The sequence below is a fragment of the Tauraco erythrolophus genome, chromosome 12 (assembly GCF_009769465.1).
Source record: "Tauraco erythrolophus isolate bTauEry1 chromosome 12, bTauEry1.pri, whole genome shotgun sequence".
Classification (NCBI taxonomy): domain Eukaryota; kingdom Metazoa; phylum Chordata; class Aves; order Musophagiformes; family Musophagidae; genus Tauraco; species Tauraco erythrolophus.
In genome coordinates this window covers 19,465,308-19,491,407 of record NC_141476.1, presented here as the reverse complement: position 1 = coordinate 19,491,407, position 26,100 = coordinate 19,465,308, and the positions used below count along the sequence as shown (strand labels likewise).

The window sequence follows — 26,100 nt, the reverse complement described above, 5'->3', positions numbered from 1 at the left end:
ACCGCCACACCAGGACAGCCACCAGCGTGACTGCTCGCTCGCGGCACTCCCCACGGCAATCACAGCAGTGGGTGCAATCTCTGACACTGTTTATTGGGTCCACACCGGCCAGGGCAGCTCAGGGGCTGGCTGCACCCTGTGGGCAGCAAGTTCGGAAGTTCGGCCACGGAGGAGGGATCCCCTCCCCTTCCTAAGCCCAAGGGCCGCGCCAGGTGTCTGCCAGTGCCTGGTGCTCTGCCCAGCGCAGCCTGTGGGGAGCTGTGGGACGTGGGAAGTCCCTGGCCAGCCTAAGCTGCTCAGATCCAGCGTCGTGCCCCAGTCACGCTGTTGAAGAGATAGTCCCTGCCGGTCCCTGAGATGAGAGGCAGCACTCAGCCCTCGCCCCGTGGGTGCTGCCTGGGCGTTGCTGCCCAGGGCCCATCTCTCCCGTTACCCCGTTCCCTCTGTCAGATGGGACACAGCCTGAGGCTGCAGGGGCCATGGGACAGGGCACTCACGGGGGTCCTGGGCACGGCCATCGAACTGCCCCTGTGCGGAGGAGAGATAGGAGAGGGTTCTGAGGGCCCCAGGGTGCCCGCCCACGCCCCTGGCAGGGTGTCCGCCCTCGCCACCATGGCACACACTTACTGGGCTGCCAGTGTGGGGGTGGCCTCGCTCCTCTTTGCCTACCCTCTGCTCTGCCAAATCCCAGGAGCTGTGAAGGGGAGAGGGGAGGGTACACCGTTGGTGACGAGCCCCCAGCCTCCACCCTGAGAGGGATGCTGCCAGGAGCAGGTCACCAGTCAGGCTTTGCACCGCTGGCTGTGCCCCGTCGAGCTTGTTGCCTGGCTGATTTCCACCTACCTGACTGTCTCCTTCACCAGTCCATATGTCCCTGGCACAGCCCTGGGTGCCGAAGGCGACTACAGTGGGGGCTATGCTTCCCCAAGCACCAACATGTTTCAGTGATGCCCAAGAGCGGCAAGCTAGTCTGTCAGCATGCTGGCTTGTTCCTTCACGTGCCAGTGCACACCGTTGTTGTGCTCAGAGGATGCTGTGCTAGCGGAGCTGCAGTCTTGGAGCCCCCCTGCTGCCAGTGCTGCCCATGAGGGCTGAACCCGAGCCTTCTCCCTTTCATGGACGCTACAGCCGTAGTACCATCAAGCACTATGTCCCCAATCTCACCAATGAACGTGGATCCAGCTCTGTGCCACCCTGGGGTGGTTACATTGCCAGAGATGGCTGTTATCCTACCCGCAGTCTTGCACACCTCCTCCTTGCGGCGCAGATGCCCAGCGCAGGCTGGGTCAGCTCCAGTGCTTCCTCAGGATCTCCCTTGCGCCATCTCTCACCCCTGCTTCATGTTCCCGGGGGGTGCGCAGCCTGCTCACCTCCTCCCGGGGTGCCTTCCCTGGCAAATCGGGGCTCCCCTGATGAGCCGCAGTGGCCCCAGCCCTGGCATCAGGACCCAGCCCTGCGGCAGGCAGCAATGCCAGCACTGTGCCATCCTGCCCTGCCCCAGCCACCAATATGGCTGTTCCCCAGCCAAATCACCATCTCTGTACCCATGGCTCCCATCAGTGCTGCGCCCTCACCCTGGGGCAGAGATGGCTCCCCAGCGCAGTGACCCACAGCCAAACATAGGGCATGTTAAACACCCCCTCCACATCCTGAGTATCCCCAGTTGCCTGCAAAGACGTTGTGGGAGCCTGTGCCAACATGCACAGCTGCCTCTTGCTGCCGACCGTTCAACACCCACCTCTTGCCCAGGAGCAGCTTGCCAGTATCTCGGTTGCTGCAGGAGGAGCAGAAGGCAGCTGTGAGCCCCGGCCTCGCTTGCTGTGCCGGGCCATACCATGCTGTGCCATACTGTGGGGCTGGAGCTCACCTGCACAGCAGGCTCCAGGCTACACACCCCAGGGCAGCCAGCAGCAGGGCACCGGAGATGGTCATCACGGCCACGAACCAGGCCGGTGGGTGCCACACTGCCTCCGTCCGCGTGACGACCAGCGGCTCCTTCCGCAGCATCTGCAGAGGCAGTGGGGTGAGGGGGACGTGCAAAGGGCGGGGGGCCTGATGGACCCTGAAGCTCACCGTGTGCTGGATGGTGGTGGTGGTGGGTGGCACCAGAGTGCTCCGGGGGGTGACATGCACCACCAGTGCCACCACGGTGCTGCGGCGAGGGGTATCCGGGCCACCCCACACCTCCACCAGCAGCACGAAAGTGCGGGGCTCTGGTAGGTCATCAGGGAGGTAGAAGAGGTTGTTCCCCTCCAGCCGAAAGCGCCCGTCCTCATTGCCTGGGCGAGACGATCTGCTCAGTGACGCACCACAGCGAGGGGCTGGTTGTGCTGTGGCTTGGCCACTCACCTCCAGCGATGGTGTATGCCAGCGTGGTGCTATCAGGGCTGCCCTGGCACGCCAGGCGAGTGACAGGCTGGCGGCTGCCCAACCCAGCTGTGATATGCAGCTCCTGCACCTCGGGGGTGCACACAGGCGCCTGGTTTGGCACGGCCTGCCGGGAGTGGGGGGAGGCAATATGGCACCCATAGTGCTCGCACCCACCATGTTTCACCCGCCGGGCTGGTGCCCATACCTGCACACGCACAGCCACGTCGCACAGGCGGCTCCGCCGCTTTGTCGGGTCCAGGTCGTTGCGGGTGTCTGTCAGCCGCACCGTCAGCCTGTAGCTCTTCTGCCGCTGGGAGTCGAGGGGTCCCGCCACGCGGATCTCGCCTGCAGGGCAGCTCAAGATGCTGGGCACCCATGGGTGCCGCGGGGTGCGGTGGGGGCTGGGGAAGAGGCTGGGATCTCACCGGTATGTGTGTCAATGGAGAAGGGCTGCGTGGAGCTGGGGCCCCCGTCCAGGCTGTACTCGAGGCTGTCTGGTGGGTAGTCACGGTCGGTGCCGGCCACACGCCCCACAGCGCTGCCGAAAGCCGCCGTCTCTGGCACGGTGAAGGTGGCACCGTTGGGGCACACAGGTGTGAACTCATTGACAGGCGTCACCGTCACGAGCACGGGCACACGGGCTGCACAGCACACCACGGCTCAGCCGCACCAGCACCACTCCACAGCCCACAACAGGCTGGGCATGCTGCCCTGGACAGGATGGGGAAACGGGGACAGTGGCACCATCCCCAGGGTGGGCATCTCTGGGGCAGCAGAGAAATGTTTCCTTTACAACCTGCCATTTTTGGGGTCAAGAAGGGGCTTTTCCCACCTCTTCCATGACCTTCCCCATTGCACCACCCCCCTGGGCACCCCAGGGACACAGGCACTCACTACTCTGTGGGGGTTGCCCTCCTGCCGTCACCACAATGGTGGCTGTGAACCGGAAGCCCATGGTGGCCACGGCCTCCGAGTCATAGTCCAGGGTGGTGTTGACCTGCTGAGCCAGGGCGAGGGGGTCAGGCAGAGCCGGGGTGTCCCACAGAGCTGTGATGCAGGAGGGAGCGCGGCGCGGGCCGGGCAGACCGACAGCCCTGGGGAGCCCCATCCCAGGATCCAGTATGACAGCGCATGTCAGAGGGTCTCTGCTGTCCTGCTGGGCTCCGCTCACCTGCAGCCGTGGCCCCTCCATGTGGAAGCGGGAGAGGGAGATGGGAGGTCCCTCGAGGGTGTAGTTCAGGAGCCCCTTGGCACCGGCAGGGTCGGTGCATCTCAGTGTGTCCAGAGTGCTGCCAGGGGACACCGTCTCAGGCACCTGGGACCTGCAGTGGCGTGGTGGTGGGCTCAGCTCCCTGTCTCCCATGTCCCGAGCACAGCAGAGCATTCCCCACACCTCACTCCCCCCGAGCCATACACAGAGATGGCCGGGACACAGCTCAGTGCTCGCCGGTCTGTCCCCTGCACGGTGATGTTGAGCGTGACAGTGTCATGGTCGGCGGGGTGCAGTGCGTTGTAAGCCTGGACAAGGAGGTATGCGCGGGCCACCTCCAGCCGGCGGGTGCTGCGGATCTCGCCCGTCACTGTGGGAGACGGCAGTCACAAGCTGGGCACAGGAATGGGGACAGGGCGGCCCTGGGGACCCGTGACACCCCGCTTACTCTCATTGATGGTGAAGAGCGCAGGCGCCGTGGGAGCCAGGATGGCGTAGCGGACGTTGTCACCGCTGGCATGGACCTGCGTGACCACTTCCAAGGGGCCCGTGCCCTCTTGCACTGTCACGGCCCGCTGCGGCTCGCTGCGGCACAGGCAAGCAGTGTGGCATGGCCTGGTGCCACCAGCACCCCCTGCCCGCCCCAGCCCCACTCACGGGAAGGTGACGCGGGGACGGCGTGATGGCAGCACCTCCACTCTCACGGCCCCACTGCAGTTGTGGCCGTGGCGGTCCGTCACCTCGATCTCCAGCCTAAACGTCTGTGGGGCAGCACCGGGGAGGCCGTGGGACAGCCCCGAGTGGCACCAGTGATGGAGACAGGGATAGGGATGGGGATGAGGATAGTAATAGGGAGAGGGACAGGAATAGAGATGGGATGGGAACAGGAACAGGGACAGAGACGGGAAAAGGGAGGGGAGAGGGATGAGAATAGGGTTTGGAACAGGAAGAGAGGTGGAGATGGAGATGAGAATGAGCTGGAGACCAGAATGGGGACAGGAATAGGGACAGGGCTGAGGACATGGACAGGACTCGAGATGCAGGAGGGGATGGAATTGGGGACGGGGACAGGGCTGGAGCACTCCCAGGACCAGGGACAGATGGGAGTCCAATGAGAGGAGCAGGCTGCTGATTCCCGCAGGCAGAGCCAGCGAGGGGCTGAGCTCAGGTGGGCTGGGAGGTGGCAGTGACAGCCCAGGGATCCTGCTGCCCACCTGAGTCTCCTTGCTGGGGTTGAAACCACCGTCAGGCGCCAGCACCAGGCCCCGGCGGGTGAGCATGAGTGGTGTGTCATGGTTTCGGAGCCTGAACTGCAGGGACAGGGGTGGTGGGAGGAGGGGGAGAACCCCCATATTCCCCTCCACACCCAGGGTTCTGCCACCCCCAAGGCTGCTCCCGCTTTTGAGGGCCACGGGCCCCTGGCACAGCCGCAACTCACCGTCAGCCCACCAAGTGGCTGTGGCAGCACCACGTACAGGGTCGTCCGGGGTGCCACGTCCGCCTGCACCTGCACCACGTCCCCTCCTGCAGCACAGCACAGCCTTGGGAGCCCAGTGCCAGCTGGCACCTGTGGCTCCCGCTGCCCTGTGCCCCCTGGCTCCTACCCGCACTGGCGAAGGGGGTGTCACAGCGCAGCGCCTGCCCCGCCGTCACGCGGACAAAGAGCCGCTCTTCCACCTCATCCTCGCCGGGACAAGTTGCCCGCAGGGTCAGGGTGTACTGGTTCACCCGGTGGGCATCGAGCTCTGCACCGGCACGCAGCGTCACCTGCAGCGGGGTCACGGTGCTCAGCGGGGTGTCCACGGGCTCCTGCCCCTCTCCCCGTCCCCCAGTCGCACCTCTGCCCGAAACGTGGTGGCAGCTGCAGGGTCAGCACCGACAGCAATGGAGTTGAAGGGGTGGCCGGGCTCAATGCCGTGCAGGGTGACGTTGGGGCTGCCACTTGCATTGCTGCAGGACACGGTCACCTCGGCCACGCGGGCACCCGGCACTGCATCCTCGCTCAGGGTGACCACACGCGGTAGGTCAGGCAGGGCTGGCGGGAGACCCCGGGGACCGGCCTCGCTACTGGTCAGTGCTACCAGCAGTTGCCCAGCTGTGCCTAGGGAGCCCTGCTCCCACACCCGGGCACCAACGTGGGCACAGCTATCCCTGCCGGGCACAATGGGGCCCAGGGCACCCTGCTCTTACCTGCCGCTCTGACGAAGGTCCCTGGGGAGAGGAGAGTGTCACCCCAGTCTGCCGGGTGTGCCCCCGCAGTGCCCTGGGGAGGCCTCAGAGATGCCCCTGTGATGCTCCAGAGATGCCCCAAGGATGCCCCCTCCCTGCCCAGGCAGCTGCCCACCCCTCTGCCCACCCTGGTGTCAGCCTCGGGCATAGGAGAGCAACTGGGGACAAGCCAACCCCCTGTCCCTCTCCCCGTAGTCCCCCACTCAGGTTCTGGCAAAGGATGCCCTCGACCTGAAATGCCTACCTGGGGCACAGAGGCAGAGGAGGAGAAGGAGGAAGGTGAGGCGTCCGTGCATGCCCATGGCTCGCCGGCTGTTTGGGACAAGCCAGTGCCCGTTGCCAGGGGTGCCGGGCACCACCCCGGCCCAGCGTCACGCAGGCCACCGGTGGCTGCCAGCCTGGCCCCAGGACAGGGACAGAGCATGGTCCCGGTGCCCCCAGCTCCCGCACGCCGCCCCTCGCAGCCCCTCGCCGCCCCCGGGGCCAGCCCGGGCCGGTGCGGAGCAGGCGGGCAGCGACGCTCCGCGGGGTTTCGTTGCCGCGGCACGCTCGGGAACCGGGAAAATTAGCTGGGAGGTTAATTTCTGGCCGTGCTTGCTCCTTCATTTGCAAACCAGAGCCTCTTGTCCCGGAACCCCTATTAAGCGCTATTAGCTCCCAATTAATAAGCGCCGGCGGAGCGCGGGCACCGTGGCCGGGGTCACCGTTCCCTCTCCAATACTCGAACCTATTTCGGGAGGACCGCGGGTGCCTCCACCGGGGCCCTGTCACGGGGCTGCCCTCTTTCCTGCCGAGCCTTCCCGGGACCCCCGGTGCCCGCGGGGCGGGAGTGCTGCCGACCGGGCCACCGGGTCCCGGCCTCGCCCAGCGGCGCCCGGTCCTGCTGTGCCCGTGGCCGGGTAGTGCCCGGCGCGGGGCCCCGAGGCGGCGGGGCGGAGCCCCGGGGCGGCGGTGCCGGTGCCGGTGCGGGCCGGGCTCACGTTACGGCGGCCCCATTGGCTGCGGCGGGGCGGGGCGGTGCCGCCCAGGCAGCGCCGGGAGGCGGCGGGCACGGCCGGGCGCTGCTCCGCGCTCCGCTGCTGCTCCGCCACCGCCGCCGCCACCGGCACCGGCACCGCCACCGGCGGGACCGGGAGCGGGGCCGGGCGCAGGGCCGGGCCGGGCATGCACAGCGCCCGCCCGGACGCCTGCCCGGGCCAGCTCTGCGCCGACCGGGTGAGTGCCGCCGCGGGCATCGGGAGGGGACGGGGCCACCCTTCCCGCGCCCCGCCACAGCGTCTGGGCATTGCCGTGATGTCAGGGTGCTGCCAGTGACATCAGCACCGTGACATCACGCGCAAGGCCAAGGCGGCGCGGGAGACGCGGGCGTCCGGTGGGACGCGGGCGACCGGTGGGACGCGGGTGGCAGCGGGGGCACGGGTGGCCGCGGGACGCGGGTGGCCGAGGGCCGCGGCGTCCAGCCGTCGGGCTGCCAGCGGCATCACCACCCCGGAGCTGCCACCCTGCCGCCCCGTCCGGGCTGCCCCGAGGGGACCGGCGGTGACAGGGTGGCCCAGCCGGCTCCCCCGGGCCTGCCGCACGCCAGCCCGGCTCCCCGCGGCCGGGTGCGTCGGCGTCCCGGGCCAGTGCCGGGCCAGGGCGGCTCGGAGCGGTGGCACGTCGCCAGCAGGGCTTGGCTGAGAGGGTCTCAGCCAGCAGGGAGGGGGACGGGGACCGGGACGGGGAGCGGGACGGGGAGCGGGACAGCCGGGCCAGCAGCTCCGTCGGGGCGGGCCGGAGGGGCCGCTTTATCAGGACGGAGGAGCGATCCCCCCCTGCTCGCTTGGCTTCTCGCACCTCCAGCGCGGAAAGGAAAGCGGACGTAACACCCTGCTTTTGGGTTCAGACAATAGGAATTGAAGAGCGAGGAGCGGCCCGGCTGCGGGAGCCAACCGCCCCTTCCAGCGCCCGCCGGGCCGCGCTCCGTTCAGCCCGGGCAGCCTTGGCCCCCCCACGCACCCCCGGCGCTTTTTCGGGGGGGCCCTGGCCGTGGGCGCAGGCCTGGCTGCACCCTGACGTCATCCGGGGTGTCCCCGGCTGGAGGGCACAGGTTGGGTGGGGTGGCGCTGCCAACGCACAGCGAGGGGGGGAAGCGCCCCACCCCAGCACCCGTGGGTGCCCCCGGGGCTGCAGCTGACCCTGCACCATCGAGCGGGGTCCTGCTGGTGGGGTGTCCCAGCTGCAGAACTGGGGGGGGCCCAGCGGGGGTGGGGGGTGTGTGTGGGGGGCAGCGGGGCGCCCGGCTCCTACGTGCCGTGGCCCTGTGTCATTTCCCGCAGGCACGGCTGGGGCTGGGTGCCTGCTTGCTCACCCGACATGCCGCTGCACGCCGGCCTGCTCCGTGCAGGAGCCGCAGGAAAGCGGGACCCGGGGCTGCAGGCAAGCCAGGGCCTGCGCCCTGCTCCCTGCCCCCCGCTGCACGCCTGGCTCCAGCGAGTGAAGCCCCCCGCCCCCAAGCTCTGGGGCACGGGGTGCCAGCGGGGTGGGACGGCGGACGGCTACCCTGACCTCTGCCCTTTCCCCCCAGCAGTGCCAGCGAGAGGTGGGGGCGACGTCACGGGCGCACATGCACGGCACGCGGCCAGCGTCGCACCACGCCGGAGGGGTGCCAGGGCTGGCCCCCCGCCCTCCGTGCCCCGTGCGCCCCAGCTCGGCAGCGGACTCGGCCTGCAGCCTGGAGCCAGGGGGTGAGGAGGAGGAGGGTGGGGGGGGCCTGGCCGCCCGCTCCCCCCCAGCCAGCGAGCGCAGCCTGGAGTTCGACTCGGGGTACTCGGAGGCATCAGGGGGCACGTGGCGGGAGGAAGAAGTGCCCGTGCGGCGCCGGCACCCACCGCCCTGCCAGCGGGCGCACCGGCTCTCTGCGGGCCCTGCTGCCCCACCACCCGCTCCTGCCCGCCGCGCCCGCCCCAAATCCACCTCGGACGCCTGCCTGGAGCAGTGGCGGGCGCTGGAGCCTGCTGACACGCAGGACTGGACTGTGGCACTGCTGTCGCAGAGCCGGAACCGGCAGCCCTTGGTGCTGGGCGACAACTGCTTTGCCGACCTGGTGGAGAACTGGATGGACCTGCCCGAGGTGGGTGCCGAAACCCGGCGCCAAACCCCTGCCGAGCCCTCTCGCCGGCTGGCCAAGCCCCCCGCCTTCCTGCTCAGCCTCTCGGGCAATGTACGCCGCAAACTGGCCAACATGGCCCGGCCCCGGGGGACCGAGAGTGCCCGGTCGGGGGGCCGCGAAGCCACCAAACGTTTCTCCTGCCCCCTGGGGCTGGGGGGGCAACCCAAAGGCGCCTGCTTCCACCAGTCCCACAGCAACATCGCCCAGCTGGCCACGGACTTCCACCGTTTCACCGCCCTCATGAACAGCCGCAGCCGCCAGCCCATCATCTGCAACGACGTTATCGGCTACATTTAGCCATGCCCGCACCCTCCTCCGCTGTAAATAAACCCTGGTTTTGTACGATATGGGCGCAGCGATGTTTATTGGGGTGGGGTTGGGGGGCTCTGCCTGCACCCCGACTCGGGGCAGAGCCAGGCAGGGGGATTTTTTGCAATGAGGCCTGATGCACTACAGCTCATCTGCAGCTTTTATTGCATGGAGCACAGGGGGGCCAGCCCCCCAACTCAGGGTAGGGAGCAGAAGAGAGGGGGAGAAGCATCTTCAGCCTCACCATCCTCTCCCTCACACACGTAGCACAGCTTCAGCTCCTGCCGTCGTGGCTCCCCAGCATCCTCCAGGTTCTCCGATAACCTGAAAGGGGGTTTGGGGACACAGGCTTGTTCCCTCAGCTTGGCCGTGCACCCCAGGGGGGCCAAGGCCCGTCCGGGGCACCCGGCCAAGCTGGGAGGGCGCAGAGGCTGGGAGCGAGGGGCCGGGCAGGGGTCCCGCCACGGGAAACGCTGCCGGCAGGATGTTTATCCAGCAGCCGGCTGGGAGCTGGGCTGCAGCTGGAGTGGCTCAGGGTGGAGGGAGAAGGGGGTCTGGCAGCACCGCCCCGACCCCAGAGCAGGATCGGGCCCTGGCGCTGGGGACCTACCGCTGCGCCCGCTGCCTGGCCCGTGTCGCTTCATCCGCCTTGCTGTCATAGAGCATGGTGTAGCCGTGCAGGAGTGTGGTGACAGTCCAGCCGTGAGTCATCTGTGAGAGGTGGGTGTCAGGATCCGGCCCTGCACCCTTCAGGGGTCACCCAAGCTGGGTGCTTGCCCATGCCGGCCTCACCTGCAGCCAGTCCAGCACCTCCTGCACTGTCATGTCCTGCCCATCTGCGCTGACTGCTCGCATCTCCAGCCGGTCCCAGCAGCTCCACTCCCGCCCGCCGTACTGCAAAGGGGAGGTGTGGGGTGGCAGCCGGCACTGGCACCCCACAGTGCAGGGACTGGCAGGGCATGAGCGCTGGGGTCCAGCAGGGCAGAAAAAGGGACCAGTCTGGGGGCAGGGGGACGGGGGGCACCGCAGAGGTTTGGGGAGCACAGCCATCCCCCCAGCACTGCAGGGGCCAGGGTTGGCGTGGGGCTGGTGCTGCCCCCAGCCCCGGGCCAGGACAGGCGCACAAAGGGGCCATTGAAGCGCTGCCCAGCCCCACACAATCGCCTCTTCTCACGCCCGTGGCCCCCCCGACCCCAACCCTGACTCTAGCCCAAGGGGACCAGCGAGGCGCCGACCTCGAGGGCTGGCTGTGGCCCCACACCGTCTGGCATGGCCGCCCCGCCATCTGCCCTCGCTGCGGGCAGCACCAGTCACTGCCCAGCGTGGGAAGGGGTGTTCGCACCTGGCCACTCTCCCCTCCTGCCTTCTGCTGCCTTCTCACCTCCTGCCTTCTGCTGCCTGGCTTATCCCACCGGGGTGGGAAGCCCTTAACCCCATCCTTGCTGGGGCAGCATGGTAACCCAGGCGGAGGGAATGCCACTGCCCATCCCAGCACTCCCGAAAGCCCGTCCCCTTGGCCGAGGCTGCCCGCCAAGGTGGGATCCCCGGGTCCCTGCAGGACCGCAGGTCACGCTGAGCGGGTCTGGGGGACATGCGCTCCCGCCGCGGCCAAGCGGCCAGGCATGTCCTCGCCATGGGACATGGAGCTGGCGAGTGCTGCTGCAGGGACCAGAGGGCATGGCCAGCCCCAGCACCATCCTCCACCCAAGGACAGTGCCAACCTCGGGCATCACGGCCGGGTGGGCATGAGGCCTGGCAGCCCGCAGGGTGCAGGGGTGCCGTGGGGCGGCTGGGCAGACTGAAGCGTTGCTGGAGCCGGGCGAAGCAGTGAAGGCACCTCCCTCCCCCTCTTCCTGCCCCCGGCCCTGGGCCCCCCAGGCCAATCTGGTTCCAATCGGCGCTTCCTGCCGTGCCGGAAGCGCGGCCTCGCACGCCATAAACCCCCAGACAAAGGGGCCTCTATCGCCCAGACGGTCCCAATCTGGGGCTGCCCCCGCCCCCACTTCCCCTCCCCGGCAGAGCGGCTGCAGCCTGGCCCCCGGCTGCCGGGACCCCCAGCCCTGCTCCCCCCGGGCAGCCCTTGCCGGCCCGGTGCCAGCTGCTCTCCGGCTGCTGCAGCTGGTTTCCATAAGCCAGATGTGCGCGGCTGCCGCAGCCCTCCCACTCCTCAGCTGCAGGGCTTGCCGTGGGGCCCGCTGTGGGGCTACCTCTGCCCCATGGGTGCCCCGGAGCACCCCACTTGGGCCTGAAGTTGGGGTGAGGGGGACAGTGGCAGTGGCTGGGTACCAGGGGGGTGGCCACAGGAAGAAGCCGGTTCGTCAGTGCCTGGCAGTGTGCCCGGCCCACGGCGGCACCTGGATCTCTTTCCAGAGCCCCAAGGCCAGGGATGCCCCTCCTGCACGGCCACCTCCTTGCTCCTGGGCTGCCACTGGGAGCTGGGGCACCCCGAGCCCCCTGGGCATCCCGCCCTGCCCTGCCCCGGGAGAGAGGGTCCTACCCAGTAGGTGAGGGATGGCGAGGGCTGTGCGCGGAGCAGCAGGCAGCTGGACAGGTTGAGGTTGCTGTTGCGGTAGCAGCTGAGGTCCTGGCACCTCCACACCAGCTTGTAGACCTCCAGGCATGCCAGCCCGGCCACAGCTGCCGTGGTGGTGATGATAGCAGGCACGATCCGCCCAGCGATCCGCTTGCTCTGAGGACAGGAGGGATGTCACTGGCTGTCTCACATGGGATGGGGACCCTTGACCCAAGGACTGCCCCTCTCACCGTCAGCCAGTCGGCGGGGGGGATGCCGTAGTTCTCCGCACGCAGGTTGGACGCCGCTGTGATAAAGTCCACGTGGATGTCGTCGTCCTGCAGGGAAGAGCATGGGGACATCAGCATCTCATGGGGACATCGGTGTCCCACAGGGACTAGCTGCCATCAACCCCCTGAGGGGAACAGGGCCGCCTGCCCAGCCCCGGTACCTTCTCGAAGTGGATGGGCTCCATCAGGGGCACTTGCATCTCCTCACCTCCTACCAGCTCCTGTCTCCACTGTGCCAGCTCCTGGGTGAGCTCTGCCAGCTGCTGGGGATCTGGGGGCACAGGGATCCCCGGGGTGGTACCCCTGCACTGTGGTGCTGCAGAGGGCACAGCCCTGGAGAGCACGGTGCTCCTTCTCTGGGTCCAAGTCCTCCTGGGTGCCGGGGCAGGGACAAGCAGCACTGGAGCCCCACCGCCACCACACTGGACCTGGGGACATGCCTCGGGGGACCCGGAGACCCAGAAGCCTCACCCGCAGGCACCTGTGCCTCCTCCTGCTCCTCTGTGAGGGGGATCTGGAGCCCCTCCCGGGGCACGAAGGGTGGCAGGACCACGCTGCGGAGGATAGTCTGGGCAGCCACCCGGTCGCTGCATGGCAGCACCTTATGTGTTTGGGCAAAGAGGCGGGCAGTGGCCAGGATGTACTCCAGGTGTGTGTCCTGTGGGGACAGAGCGCCTGGGCAGCTGGGGTGGCCCACTCGCTCCCACGGCCAAAGGCTGCCCGCTTTGCCCCGAGGTGGAAATGGAGGTGCCCCTCCTCCTCTTCCTCCTCCTCCAGCCACAAAGCACGCGTGGGCTGTGCCCAGCAGTGCCCTGGCCAGTCGGGGGACGGAGACAGCCCCAGCGCAGGATCTGCAGCCCCAGGCAAGTGGAGCACAGCTATGGTCCAGCAGCCATCGCATCCTCGGCACAGGTTCGGCTCCCCCCTGCCCACACCATCCCCGGTGGGGGACCCCAGGGCTCTCCCCTGCACTCACGTTGTCGGGGTCGAACATCAGCGGATGGGGACAGCTCTTGTCCCCTGACCAGAAGGGGACACCCGGGCTGGCTTCCTGGCACAGGGAGAGCAGAGTCAGGCCTGGAGACGTGTCCCTCCCGGCTACGGCGGGGCAGCCAGCAGAGAGGAGAGGGAGCAGGGGGTGCCAGCCCCATGGGCGCTGGGCTCACGTGCTCCGGGGGGAAGGTGTGCAGCAGCTGGGCGATGGCGTCGTGGTAGCGGCTCTGCCAGTGCCGTCGGGCCCAGAGCACGCAGTCCCGCCAGTCCCGCGGCCGCTCCCGCAGGCTACCCCACACTTGCTCCAGGACGTCCAGGGCCTTCCCTGCCGGCAGCTGCTCCGGGAAAGCCGGGTCTCTGCAAAACCAGACATCGCTGCTGTCCCGGGAGCAATCCCGCAGGACGCCCCAAGCGGGATGCAGTGGTCTGTCCCCCTGTCGCCATCCCTGGCAGGGGGGGGCAGTGCCCCAGCAGGGCCGGCAGCCACTCTCCCAGTGCCAATCCCCCAAGCTCACTCACTCCATGAACCGGTTGACGTGCTCCGCAGGCAGCTGGAAGAGCTCCTCAAACTCATCACGGGCCCACTGAGGAGGAGGAGGAGCAGGGGATGAGCACTGGGAACACCCCTTCTCATCCCTGGGGACCCCCAGACCAAGCCCAGGGGGAGGGAGAGCCTGTGCTGGGGCCGAGGCCGGAGGCAGAGCTCAGGCTGCCAGCAGGAAGCAGCTGGGGCCGTATCCTGCCCGTGGCCCACTGCTGGGACGTGGCCAGAGGGGGAAATGGGAAAGGAAGACAAAGATACCAGGGTTTCCTTGCTGGGTGCCGGGGCCGGCGCGGCACAGCCTACCTGCAGTGTGTGCTGGATGGTGCGGGGGAAGTTCCGCAGGGTGCAGAGGGGGAAGGTGCCATCATCAGGGGTGCTGGCTGGCTCCGGTGGCTTGGTCAGGAAGGGCACCATGGCCAGCACATTCCCCCGCGGCCCCTCCGTGCCCGAGTCCAGCAGCGGTGTGAGGCAGCGGAGGCAGCGGCTCTCCAAGTAGGCACCTGCAGGGAGCCAGGGGTGCTGGGAAGCCGGGGGGTACAGCCGGGGCTCAGCCCCCTTCTCCCCGCTGGCACTCACGGGCCTCCAGTGTGTCCAGGGCGCTGGCGACGCCATCCAGGCGCTGGAAGAAGTCGTTCCCGTAGAGCAGCTCGGTGGCAGGCCCCACCTGGTTCTGGTGAGCCGTCACCCTGACGTCGGGGTTCATGCGCCGCACGGCTGCCGCCGCCACCACCGACTTCGGCTTCTGCCAGGGCAGAGAGTGGGTGGGCAGCTCTCCCCCACCCCGTAGCCCTGGGGAGCCCCCAGGACAGCCAAGGTGCCCTTTGGGGGAAGCTTGGCCCCCACCTCATGGTGCCTCACCGATATATCCACGGAGCGGTAGAGAAGCTGCCGATGGAGGTTGGAGAGGGCCACGATGTCCATGTCGGTGACAGTGAGGTCTCCGCCTGGGCCCGCTGCCAGCCCCATCATGGCAAAGTTTTTCAGCAGCTCACAGCCGATGGCACCGGCTCCCACCTGCCGGGGCAGAGCCGCTGCAGCTCCCCACAGCACCTTCCAGCGGCTCCTCAGCCTCTCCCGGCACCACGGCGCGTGCCTCAGCTCACCACCAAGTACTTCTGGTGACCCAGCTGCTCCTGGAAGGCGGCCCCGAAGACAGCGATCTGGCCGTCATAGCGAGAGCCCCTCTGCGAGGACGGAGGAGCTGCGTGAGCGTGGGCGGCCGTGACACCCCCGGCACCCGGGAGGGGCTCCTGGCACATGCTCTCACCGGGGCACAGTCCTCCTCCGTCAGCTGCGCGGCCCCCTCCAGTGCCAGGCACTCCAGGGCATCAAAGTACAACCACTGGTCCAGGGGCAGGAACTTTCCAGTGATGGCCTGGAGCAAACGGGGCCCTGGCGGTTCGGTAGCCAGCGGGGTCCCCCCGTACCCCACCCCAGCCCTGCTGCCTGGCCCGGTGTCCCCAGTCGGGCAGCAAGTGCCCTCTCGTGGTCACCCAACCCGCCAGACAGCCGTGCGGAGCTGCGTCCCGGCCCAGCAGGAACCCCTGGACCTGGGGACCCCCCACCCCGCTCACCTTCAACACCTCCTGGGCTGCCAGGGCCCCAATGATGGCGGCCACGGGGCACAGGTCCCCCGTGCTCACGCTGGCAAAGGCTCGCACGACGTCCTCGTCCAGGGGACCCTGCTGCGTACCCAGGCTCCGCGCCAGCTCCAGCACTCGCTCGGCGTCCACCTGCAGGCAGAGGGGCGAGGGCAGCCCCAGGCAGGGTGGCGGGGGGCCAGGGGTGCCAGGCAGGGGCAGGACGGAACTCACTGGTGCCCTGGGCCGGGGCAGGCGACCCTGCTCCCCACGGAAAGCGTGCAGGGCCTGGAAGGCAGCATGCAGGCTGCGGCTGCGCAGCAGCTCCTTGGGATTCGCCACCTGGATCTTGGGCTCTGCCAGCGCCTGGCGCAGGGGCTCCTGCCGGCACAGCACCAGGGCTGGGGCGAGCGCCTTGCCGGGGTGAGGGCACAGCACAGCACGGCGCAGCGGTGCCCCAGCCCAGGCAGCAACACCACGGGGCCAAGGGGGGGACTTACGTAGGAGTGCGCCTGGGGCAGCCGCACCTGTGAGACCAGCCCGCCGCAGCGGTAGGGTGAGAAGGAGCTGGTGTCGCCGATCTCCAGCCGGAAGGCATCTGGAAATGAGGGGGACAGACATCACACTGCTAAGGACCCAGGGAGTTCCCCGACCCCAGGCCAGGGCAGCTGGGACCCCTTGGGCTGCTCACCCAGCACGCGCACGGGGACGGGCTCCCGGCCATTCAGCTCCGTCATCCCCTCCACGCCGGAAAACGTCACCAGGTCACCGTCGCAGAAGAGGTGGCCGTAGCTGTTCTCTGCCCTCATGTACGTCACGACGCCTGGGTTGCCCTGGGCAGGTGAAGGGACATGAGGGCAGGGGACGGGACCCGCGTGGCATAAAGCTACCGGAGGAGGCAGCGGCGTTTCAGGAGAGCCTGCTGAGGCTGTCCTCCTACCTGGGAGATGTGCTGCACAGCGGCACATGTAGGGTCCCCTTCCGCTGGGTCTTCAACAACGAAGTGCTCTCCAAAGTCGCAGAACAGCTGCCTGCAGAGGATCGACGGGGTTTTGCCAGGGGAGCCGCCTCACCAAGCTGCCCAAGTCCCCGTTGGGGACAGGGCCATGGGCTGCAGAGCAGGGCTGGGGCTCTGGGGACAAGGTGACCCGGAGCCAGTAGCAGGTCCCTGTGGCAGACATCCCTTACCCCGCCAGCCCCTTGGCATCAGCCACGATGAAGTGAATGCCCCGGGCATGGCAGAAGTCCCCGACACGGAGCTGCTCCTCCAGTGGGGACTCGGTCAGCACCACCACCTGCACCAGGGCTGTCAGCAGGAGCCACTGTCCCAGGGGGCCCTGGGGCGCAGGGGTGGGGGCTCACCTGGAAGGAGGCGAGGAAGGCCTCCGACAGCTCCCCGGTGTGAGCTGACACCTCCACGCGGGGGTTCAGCTCAGCCAGGGCCCACTGGGATGCCTCAGCGCGGTTCTGGCCTACATCGCTTTCCACCAAGAGGAACTGCAGGGTGGGCACATGGAAGGGCACCCTGTGGGTTTGGGATGCTGCCCGCCACAGCGGGGTACTCCACAGGGTCCTGCTCGCACTGGTGGGGGGTCCTCTGCTGAGGACCATGCCCATGACATAGGACTCCCCATGGGCCCTACCCATGATGATGAGGGGCACCCTGGGCCATACCCATGACAAGGACCTCCCATTCCACACTCCTTACTAGGATCCCCAGCCTTTACCCGTTACTGGGAGCCCCCCACTCCACACCCATACCTGCAACAGGGATCCCCCAGCAGCACCCACACCGTCACCTCCACCCACACTCATACCCAGTACTGGGATCCCCAGCTGTACCTGTACCCATTACCGGGACCCCCGTCTGTACTCATATCCACTATGGGGACCCCTGGCCATACTTGTACCCATTACTGGGACCCCTGCCTGTACCTGTACCCATTAGTGGGAACTCTGCCCGTACCCATACCCATGACTGGGACCCTGCCCGTACTTCAACCCGTTACCAAGACCCCTGCCCGCATCCATTACCAGGATCCCCACCCATATCTGCACCCACTCCCAGCATCCCCACTTGTACCCGTTACCGAGACCCTCACCTGTATCTGTACCCGTTACGGGACCCCCCGCCCCTACCCGTGCCCGTAGCCACGCCCCGCTCCCGACCCCGCCAGTACCTGCTGGGCGCGGTCGGCGGTGCAGGCGGCGCCGCGATCGTGCAGGACGACGCGCCCGGTCCCCGCCAGCACCAGCGCCGCCGCCGCCTGCGCTCCCGTCCCGCGCAGCCCCGACACCAGCACCGCCGCCCCGGCCAGCCGCCGCGCGCCGCCGCCCAGCACGTACCTGCGGGGCAGAAGCCGTCAGCGGGGCCCGGAGGCTTCCCCGGTGCCCGGTGCCCGGTGCCCGCACGCACAGCTGCCGCGAGTACAGCCCCTCCTCGCCCCTGCCCGCCATGGCGGCCGCGCCCACCGCTCAGGCCCCGCCCCCAGCCAGAGCTCATCGCCGAAGGCCCCGCCCACCACCAAGGCCCCGCCCCCTTATGGAGGCCCCGCCCCGTGACGGGCCCGCTCCCGGTGGCCCCGCCCAGCGGAGGCCCCGCCCACCCGCGAGGCCCCGCTCCGGCCGCGCAGCCATGGCGGCGGCGGCGGCTGCGGACTGGCAGGCACCGTGGCGGACCCTGGGCGCGCTGGGCCGGGAGCTGGCGGCCGAGTGGGCGGCGCAGGACGTGCGGGCCGCGCTGTGCCAGCTGCTGCTGCTCTGGCTGGGCCTCAGCCTGCTGGGTGTCCGCCTGGCCTGGCGCGCCTACGGCGAGGCGGTGGCCGCGCTCTGCTACCGGACGGGGCCCTCCGGCCGCCGGTCCCCCGGCACCGGTGTGGGACTCGGCACCGCTTCTGCTCCCGGCGCCGCGCCCGCCCGGCCCCGCGCACACTCCCTCTCCCCCGCCGGCCCCGCCGGACGCAACGGCGCCGCCGAGCGGCTCTGCCCGCCCCGGTGAGTCCCGACCGCTGCCCGCCCCGCAACCGTTAACCCCCGCCGCGGCCTCCCCGCGGCCCCGGCCGGCCCCGCTGCGGCCTCCGCCACGGCCCGGCCCGCGCTTTCCCGGCAGCACCCCCGGCCCAGCGCACCCCAGTGAGCACCCCCCCCCCAAATCCCAGTATGTCCCAGAGAGCGGCCTCCTGGTTGTGCCTCCAGACCGGTGCACCCGTGGGTGCCCTCCTGGCTGCACCCCTGGACCTGCACACACCAGCAAATGCCCCCCAGCTGCACCCCCAGCCCAGTGCACCCCAGTGAGCATGCTCCCAGCTGCACCCAGCCCAGCGCACCCCAGTGAGTGCCCTCCCAGCTGCACCCAGCCCACCGCACCCCAGTGAGCACCCTCCCAGCTGCACCCACAAACCAGTGCACCCCAGTGAGCACCCTGCCAGCTGTGCCTTCAGACCAGTGCGCCCCAGTAAGTGCAGCCCTAGCCCTGCATAGGCAGGCAGGTGCCCTCCCCCTGTGCCGGAGTGCCACCCCAGCTGTGCTCACGCTGCCCATCTTTTGCAGGGATGGCTCAGCTGTAGATCCAGCAAAGACGCACCGGGAGTGAGGAACGCTGGGACCCCTCGGGCACTGCCTGTACCATTAAAGTGCTATGTCCCACCTGCTGCCCCTTGCTTTGGCACCCGCCACCGGCACTGGAGAGGAGGCCAGGAGAGTGGGGCAGGGGTGTTTATTGGGGCCAGGGTGCCATGCCCTTGGTGGGTGCTGGCCTCACTTGGCCATGTAGTAGTGGGTGGGCACAAAGGGCATCTTGGTGACAAGGGCCGGGTGCTGCTTCTTCCGCACTTCGACGGTAAGCGTGGTGCCGGCACGGCTGTGCACCGCCTCCACGTAGCCCATGGCGATGTTCTTGCCCAGGGAGGGCGAGGGGCAGCCACTGGTCACCGTGCCTGGGGACATGGGGAGGTGAGTGCGGGCTGGCAGGCCCAGTGCCCTCCCCTGCCATGGGCGCAGCTCGGGGCCATGCCCACGCCAGCCCTGCTTCCCCCACCTACCCACAGGCGTGCCCTCAGGGCCCAGGATGGCCATGTGGGGCCGGATGGGGGGTCCCACCGACGTCAGCCCCACGCGCTTGCGCTTCGGCTTCTCTTTCACTTGCGCCATGATGATGGCTGCGCCGGGGAAGTCCATGGCTGCGCGCCGGCGCTTCCCTGTGGGGCAGAGATGGGTGAGGGTTGGCGATGCCCACCTGGTCCCCTTACACCCCACTGGGGATGTGGGACTCACCCCTCTGCCCACCCCGAGGAGGAGGTGGGGGCAGATGTGGCCTCGACCTACCCAAGGTCCACAGCAGCCCGGCCTCGGCTGGCGTCGTGGTCTCGTCGATGTCGTTGCCATAGAGGCAGAGCCCGGCCTCGAGGCGCAGGCTGTCCCTGGCCGCCAGCCCTGCCAGCCACACCTCAGGGACACCCAGCAGCCGCTCTGCCAACTCCACCGCCCGCCCCGCAGGTACCGAAATCTGCAGGGGGAATGGGCAGGGTCAGTGGGGCATGGTGTTGCCCTCGGTACCGCGGCAGGAGGGTGCCAGCGTGGCTCCTGGCATACCTCCACGCCATCCTCGCCGGTGTAGCCACAGCGCGTGACCCGGCAGCCCGGCACATTGAAGACCGTCGTGGTGATGCTGTTCATGAAGGACAGCTTGGCCAGGTCATCCGACAGCCCCGCCTGCAGCACCCATGCCATGGAGGGACCTGGGGAGAAAGGTGGCTCTAGGGGATGACAGTGTCTGGGGAAGGGGGGGACACGGGGAGGGCACTGACATCCATTGGGCGAGGACCCGGAGGAGGGGTGCAGTGTGGCACACACCGAGGGCAAGACCCCCACGCAGCAATGCTCAGTGCCAGCCCCCACGGAGCCCCGCTACCTTGCAGGGCCAGCAGCGCGTTGTCTGACACCTCCAGCTGGACGTCACCGCCGGTGGCCTGCAGCTCCGCCACTCTGCCCTGTCAGGGTGACACGGGCTGCTGGCATGGCAGCTGGGCTGGTGCCAGCCCTGCACGTGGCCATGACCAGCTTGCCCCACACAGCCATGGACGTCACCAAAAGGTGACGGGGCTCGTTCCCACTGCACGTCCCTGCCATCCCCACCTCTCACGGGTCTTGGGCAGCCCCGTACCTTCATGATGGCCAAGTCCTTGTCGGCACAGCCGGCATTGGACACCACGTAGAGGTGATCTTCCGATGCGTTGGTGACAATGAGGTCGTCCACGATGCCGCCCCTCTCGTTGGTGAGCAGCGTCAGGGTGCCCTGCGGGACGTGGCCCTTGGGAGCGCGGGCAGGCTGCCTGGCCCCTCCTGGGGTACCCTAGCGACCAGACACCCGATGCCCCCCCTCCCCAGTGCCCCGTACCTGTCCCAGCTTCAGCTCGGCGATGTCCCCCACCACCAGGCTCTCCATGAACCTGACGCGGTCCCGACCGTACACCCGGGTCTGGAAGGGGCCGGGGGATGAGGGTGAGGTGGTGTGGGTGACCCCCTACACACCGGGTGCACACACCCCGGACCCACCTCCCCATCCCGCCCCGGCTACCTGCGGCATGTGGGAGACGTCGAAGAGGGAGCAGCGGCGGCGGGTGTGCAGGTGGGACTGGAGGTGGCCGTGCCCGTAGTGCAGCGGCAGGCTCCAGCCGGCGAACGGCACCATCCGCCCGCCGCGGGACCGGTGCAGGGCGTCCAGCGGCGTCCGCTTCAGCTCCCCCCCCGCCGCCACCGCCGCCGCCTCGGTCCCCCCGGGGCGCTGCCCTCCCGCCCCGCTCAGCGGCGCGGAGCCCGGGGGCCGGCGGGGCAGCGCGGCGCGGCAGCCCGCCCGCAGCATCCTCCCTCCTTCCCTCCCTCCCTGGCACGGCGCGGCCCGGGCCGGCCCCCGGGGCGCCTGGGACATGGAGTCCGGCCGGCCCCCGCCCCGCCCCGCACACCGGCACCGCCTCCCCCGCCGCCGGCAGCCGGCGCGGGGGGATGCTGGGTGCGGGTCGTGCCCGGGCTCGGCCATTCTCCTTCCTTCCCCTCTCCCCGCAAAAGAGACACGCGGGCACAGGCAGGACCAAGGTAGCAGCTTTTAGTCGTGACCGAGGCTCTCCCCGCCGCCCCCCGGTACCTCTCCAGCCCCCCGGGCGCGGAGGGCACCGGTCCCAGCACCCCGTTGTCCGCGGGAGCCTCGTGCTGCAGGTAGGGCCGGGGCCGCTTCCCGGGGCAGAGGTAGGCTGGGGGAGCCGGGCGCTGCCCGCAGCGGGGAGCAGCAGCACGGGACGTGCCAAGAGCAGAGCCACGGCAGCGGCAGGGCACCGGCCTGGGAGCGGCTCACGGGGGGCTATGGGGCGGCAGCACTGCCCACTGCCACCAGCCAGCACAGGAGCAGTCGGGGAAGAGGTGGGGGGAGGGCCTGGAAACCCCCCAGGGCCGCAGGGACGAAGGCTGATGCGGGAGCGCAGGAGTCCTCTTGGGCCCTGGGAGTGTGGAAGAGCCAGCTCCCTCCGGCCGGCACTGGCGGGGCTCACGTGTAGGAGAGCAGGTTGATGTCGTAGCAGCCATCCACCTGGAAAAGAGAGCAGCCATCGGGCCCTGCACAGCACCATCGCTTTGCCGGGCCACCACCCCACCCTAAACCTCCACCCCATCCTGCTGGGAACAGCCCCTCCGGGACGGCTCTGCCAGTGATGCAGTGAGGCCGGAGCCCCCACGAGCAGGATTGGCGGACTCACGTCGAAGCGCCCGATGCGGGCAGCTGCCTGGCGAGCCCGGATCACCTCCGTCAGCACCCACATTTGCTGGACCTCTGTCGACACCTTCTCCGGGTCGGGGAGCTCCTGGAAAGAAGCGGGAACAATGCTGTGGAGCAGAGATGGCACGGATGGGCTGGCTCACCCTGAGCTCAGGCAGCGGTGTGGCTGGATGGCTGTGCCCCCCGGGGAGCTGGGCACTATCGCTGCTCTTCGAAAACAAGCAGCTGGGGAAACAGGTGACCCTGAGCGCCGGGTGCCATGGTGCCGACATGGCCCGTCTCTGCTGGCAGGTGTCCAGGGTGAGGACAGAAAGCAGATCGCTGGCTAATGATTAAAAACCTAATCGCATAGTCCAGAGTTTCCCAACAGTGCTGTCACCATGGCTGGTGACAGAAACCCCGCTGCAGGCACCGGGTCCCCCAGGGACCTTCAGCCAGGAGGGTCTGGCAGGCTCAGCAGCAGCTCCCCAGGCTGGGACGGAGCTCCGTGCCGTGTCTCCCCTGCCCGGCCCTGCCCGCGGCGCTGAGCTGCTGGTGGGTGCCTCGTGGTGATGCTGGGAACAGCCAAGCCCAGAGCAACCTCCAGCATCTGCCCCGGACCACCCCTTGCCAAGAGGGACGTGATCCAAGCGATCCACAAGGGAACACAGTGTCCTCCCCGGTGTGACGGATGGCTGGGCAGGGACTCGAGCTCTGAGACCTGCCGGAGCTGGCAGAAGCCTTGCCGTGACACTGGCGTAAGCACCGTATCACCAAAGCCCGGTGGCAGAACTGCCCCAAAGGTGCTGGGCAGCATGGCACTGCTCCTGGCCCAGCCAGCTCCTACAGGCAGAGCCGGTGGCTGATTCAGCAGGTTTCCGTGGGTGAGCCAGCTGCCCGCCCCTGCACTGCTCTGCCCGGACTTCACTCACCAAAGGCCACTGGCCAGGCAGATGCAGCTGTAAACATGCACCGTGGCTGTGACCCCCCTGCTCCTGCATGCCACTCCGGCTGGGGAACACACTCCCTGGAGTGCACCCTCTGCAAAGCACTGGGGACCAGCCGGGACCCCCCATCCCCACATGTCCCGCCCACTGGCTGCACCCACGGGGCCGTTCCTGTCCCCAGCCTAGAGGGCAGGTGGCCTGAAGCGTCACCTCAAATCCCACATCCCCACAGAGATACTTTTCTTCTGAACGCTGCAAACTAATTCCAGCGCAAGGTGGGTTATTTCGGGGCTCCACAGCTATTCCTGGTGGGGGCCTGGAGCTGACGGGGCAGGGATGGGGCTGGCAGCCTCAACAGGGACGCTCGCGCCTGCAGCTGGCACCCCACGCAGGTCCCTCCTTCCCCATGATACCCCAGCAGGGATCACTCACCCCGTGCAGGCTGGCTGGCTGCTCCGGAGGGGTCAGCTGGGAGAGCCAGGAGGGGAAATCCTTCTGGGGGCTCTGAAACAGATACAGAGGGTCACGCAAGGGTGTCCCCGATCCCACCTCCACCTCTCACACCACGCAGCGTGCTGCAGTTTGGAGCCCACCCATATTTATATTGCTACCGATTTAAGTGTCATTTCACCGTCATTAAAGGGAATTTTGTATTTTGGGTGGTTGTTTGCAACCCATAATTTGTTGCAGCAACCTCCAGCTCTGTCCCACTGCTCAGACAAACCACCACCGCTGAAATGGGCAGGATTGGGGCTGGCTGGAGCAGTCCCTCCCCCAGCCCCCAGCACACAAGGAGACCCCAAGTGACCCAGCAGAGGACAAGGACTTGGACGCACATCCCTGTGTCATCTGGAGGGAGCCTGAAGCTCCCGGAGCTGCGGGGAGCGATGCCAGACACAGGGCTGGGGCTGGTGGCCTGTCCTGGACCCCCTGCCCACCACCGGCACCCGCTCACCTTTTGTCCAGGGGAGAAAATCTGCAGCTCCTCGATGGTGAAGTGGAGCCAGACTGGGGAGGGCTGCCGCAGGATGAACCGCACCGCTGTCACCTGGTCCACGTCGCACAGCATCTGCCGGGGCAAGGACGGGGAGAGCTGGCACCGCAGGGGCTGGCCAGGCTGGCGCTGCTCTGGGGCAGCTTTGGAGATTTCCTCCAAAAAAACCCCAACCCACCCCAGACAGAAGGAGCTGGAGGGAAATGTCACCTCCCAGCAGCTGCATGGGCCAGACCAGCACGGGGACCCTCGCCGCTGAGAAGGGCTAGCAGGGGCAGGAGGGGCACCGCGGTGGCCGGCCCGCCACTGCCGGCGGGGCATCGGCACTGGGCCCCAGGGACCGGGAGCCACGGCCGTCGTTGGGCCACGCTGACCTGGTGGCGGCCGAGGGAGAAGTAGTCCTGGGAGCCCTCCTCGGTGTGCGGGCAGGGCATCAGGCGGTAGTCCCGCAGGCAGGTCACCCAGCGGCGGGAGCCGGTGGGCCCGGGGCGCTGCACCCGCACGCTCAGGAAGGCTGTGTAGAAGTTCCTGAAGACGATCTCCTGCACCTGCGGGACCGGCGGCCTCAGCCCCCGCACCGGCACCTACCCCCCGTACCGGGACCGGCACCGCCACACCCCCTCCCCCATCGGTACTGGCACCGGCATCCCCCTGCCCTCGTACCGGTACTGGCACCGGCATCACCCCCGCTACCGGGACGGGCACCTGCATCCTTCTCCGTCATACGGGCACCAGGACCCCGCCCAGCGCCCCGCCCCACACCGGTACGGGTGCTGCCCCTGGTAATACCGCAGCACCGGCATCCCCCCCGGTACCAGCACCGCCCCCGGCATCCCCCGCCCCGTACTATGGCACCCCCCCTCCCGCACCGGGACCGGGACGGGGACCGGGACCGGGACCAGGACCGGCACTACCGCCGGCACCCTCCCCCCTACACCAGGACCGCCCTGGCATCACCCCTGGCACCCCCCTGGGAACCCCCCCATACCGGCACCACCCCCGGCACGCCCCGCCCCGGGCCGGGCCGCACTCACGTCGGCGGCGGCGCCGCGGGGGAAGCGGAGGTCGATGACAGCGACGCCGGGCCGCGCCGGCTCGGCGCCCCCTCCCAGCTGGAGCACGGCGGCGGGGCGAGGGGCACAGGGCAGCGGGCAGCGGCCCTGCCCCGCGGGCGGCCCCTGCCCCGGCCCCGCCGCTCCCGACATGGCGGCGCAGCGCGGCCGCCCCTCCTGGGCGGCGCCAAGTCGTGCGTGATGGCGTCACGCGTCGCGCCGTCCGGAAGCGGGAACCCCCGCTCCCGCCGCCAGGGCGCGCCGCGCTCCCGCCGCGCCCGGGGCTGTTCCGCAGCCTGCGCGGTCCCGTCGGCAGAGGCAGGGCTGTAGTAAAGCACACGCTTTATTGACTCGAGACGCTTCTTTACACAACGCGGAAACCGCAGCCGGAGCACCAGCGGCACCCCCGGGCCCTCGCCTCCCGCACGGCCGGCACCGAGCGGAGCGGCCCGGGGGAGCCCCCCGTGAGCGGCGGCGAGGCCTCCGGCCGCAGCACGGCGCGGGTGGCTGCCCACCAGCCCCCGCGGGAGCGGTGGGTATGGCTTCGGTGTGCGCCGGCAGCCCCCCGCCGCCGCACAGGGGTCGTTCCTCCTCCCTCCCAAACGCACCCCAGAGAACGCCGAGGGAAAACACAAAATCAATCCATGCTCAAAGCGACCGAGCGCCAAGGAGGGAAAAATAATGGCTGGAAAGTGAAGGAAGAGGCGGCCGGGGGTGGCCCCGCGGCTCAGGCGAACCGGCTCCGAGCTGGGACCGGGGAGCTGAGCTCGTACAAACTGCTGGCAGCGGTACACCGGTTTTTAAGTCTTTTTTTAATAAAACAATTTGAGGCTGTATCAAAAATTTAGTAAAAAATTAGATTTGAGAGTTCACTGATTTTTTTTTTTTTTTACTATTAACTATTCCTGGCACTTTTTTCTTTCCTTTTTTTTTTTTTTTTTAATTTTTTTAAACTTTTTCTCTTTTCCAACAGCATCCCGGCACCACTGAGGCCATTCCGGCACGGCTCTCAAGGAGGAGTTGAGGCAAAGAGACGGCACCGCACTACGGAGAAAACACCCCACCGTTGCCAAAACACCTCAAGGGGACGGAATTTTGCTTAAAAAAGACCACCCCGACCCCAGCGCTTGCCGGGAAGCGGAGAAGCCGGCGCGGCACGGGGCCTGGCTCACCCTCC

General features: G+C 68.4%; 6 protein-coding genes across 8 annotated transcripts; 2 read left to right on the top strand and 4 right to left on the bottom strand.

The window, feature by feature from the left end:
- Positions 1-296: 296 nt before the first annotated feature.
- CDHR4 (cadherin related family member 4) lies at positions 297-6,111 on the bottom strand. The gene is made up of 19 exons (XM_086619301.1): positions 6,054-6,111; positions 5,419-5,615; positions 5,185-5,347; positions 5,019-5,104; positions 4,795-4,890; positions 4,238-4,341; positions 4,029-4,165; positions 3,785-3,950; positions 3,542-3,692; positions 3,265-3,367; positions 2,796-3,011; positions 2,576-2,715; positions 2,350-2,494; positions 2,074-2,279; positions 1,868-2,007; positions 1,739-1,774; positions 628-694; positions 498-528; positions 297-352 (listed from the first exon to the last, which is right to left on the bottom strand). The coding sequence occupies exons 1-19, from the start codon at positions 6,109-6,111 to the stop codon at positions 297-299; spliced, it is 2,298 nt and encodes a 765-aa protein (XP_086475427.1).
- An 862-nt stretch (positions 6,112-6,973) lies between these two features.
- INKA1 (inka box actin regulator 1) lies at positions 6,974-9,257 on the top strand. Its single transcript, XM_086619221.1, has 2 exons — positions 6,974-7,024; positions 8,376-9,257. Exons 1-2 carry the CDS (start codon positions 6,974-6,976, stop codon positions 9,255-9,257), a joined length of 933 nt encoding a protein of 310 aa, XP_086475347.1.
- Positions 9,258-9,433: 176 nt separating this feature from the next.
- UBA7 (ubiquitin like modifier activating enzyme 7) lies at positions 9,434-17,645 on the bottom strand. The gene is made up of 24 exons (XM_086618795.1): positions 17,605-17,645; positions 17,369-17,534; positions 16,551-16,685; positions 16,377-16,483; positions 16,129-16,219; positions 15,880-16,021; positions 15,689-15,786; positions 15,423-15,569; positions 15,183-15,341; positions 14,876-14,983; positions 14,712-14,792; positions 14,467-14,622; positions 14,185-14,350; positions 13,912-14,108; positions 13,584-13,648; positions 13,238-13,421; positions 13,048-13,122; positions 12,543-12,729; positions 12,233-12,342; positions 12,033-12,119; positions 11,767-11,958; positions 10,062-10,163; positions 9,880-9,980; positions 9,434-9,593 (listed from the first exon to the last, which is right to left on the bottom strand). Exons 1-24 carry the CDS (start codon positions 17,643-17,645, stop codon positions 9,467-9,469), a joined length of 3,024 nt encoding a protein of 1,007 aa, XP_086474921.1. The 3' UTR covers positions 9,434-9,466.
- Positions 17,646-17,823: 178 nt separating this feature from the next.
- On the top strand, positions 17,824-18,804 carry TCTA (T cell leukemia translocation altered). Its single transcript, XM_086619222.1, has 2 exons — positions 17,824-18,182; positions 18,738-18,804. The coding sequence occupies exons 1-2, from the start codon at positions 17,824-17,826 to the stop codon at positions 18,778-18,780; spliced, it is 402 nt and encodes a 133-aa protein (XP_086475348.1). The 3' UTR covers positions 18,781-18,804.
- A 94-nt stretch (positions 18,805-18,898) lies between these two features.
- Positions 18,899-21,048, bottom strand: AMT (aminomethyltransferase). Of its 3 annotated transcripts, XM_086619101.1 has the most exons (9): positions 20,983-21,048; positions 20,764-20,925; positions 20,584-20,664; positions 20,350-20,481; positions 20,098-20,176; positions 19,779-19,924; positions 19,512-19,692; positions 19,229-19,384; positions 18,899-19,123 (listed from the first exon to the last, which is right to left on the bottom strand). In XM_086619101.1, the coding sequence occupies exons 1-9, from the start codon at positions 21,046-21,048 to the stop codon at positions 18,945-18,947; spliced, it is 1,182 nt and encodes a 393-aa protein (XP_086475227.1). In that variant the 3' UTR covers positions 18,899-18,944. The 3 variants fall into 3 exon arrangements, with proteins under 3 accessions (XP_086475227.1, XP_086475225.1, XP_086475226.1); XM_086619099.1 differs by having other exon boundaries at positions 19,473-19,692; positions 20,764-21,048; XM_086619100.1 differs by having other exon boundaries at positions 20,764-21,048.
- A 474-nt stretch (positions 21,049-21,522) lies between these two features.
- NICN1 (nicolin 1, tubulin polyglutamylase complex subunit) lies at positions 21,523-25,076 on the bottom strand. The gene is made up of 6 exons (XM_086619086.1): positions 24,906-25,076; positions 24,246-24,419; positions 23,833-23,946; positions 23,310-23,381; positions 21,932-22,036; positions 21,523-21,765 (listed from the first exon to the last, which is right to left on the bottom strand). Exons 1-6 carry the CDS (start codon positions 25,074-25,076, stop codon positions 21,724-21,726), a joined length of 678 nt encoding a protein of 225 aa, XP_086475212.1. The 3' UTR covers positions 21,523-21,723.
- Positions 25,077-26,100: the final 1,024 nt, after the last annotated feature.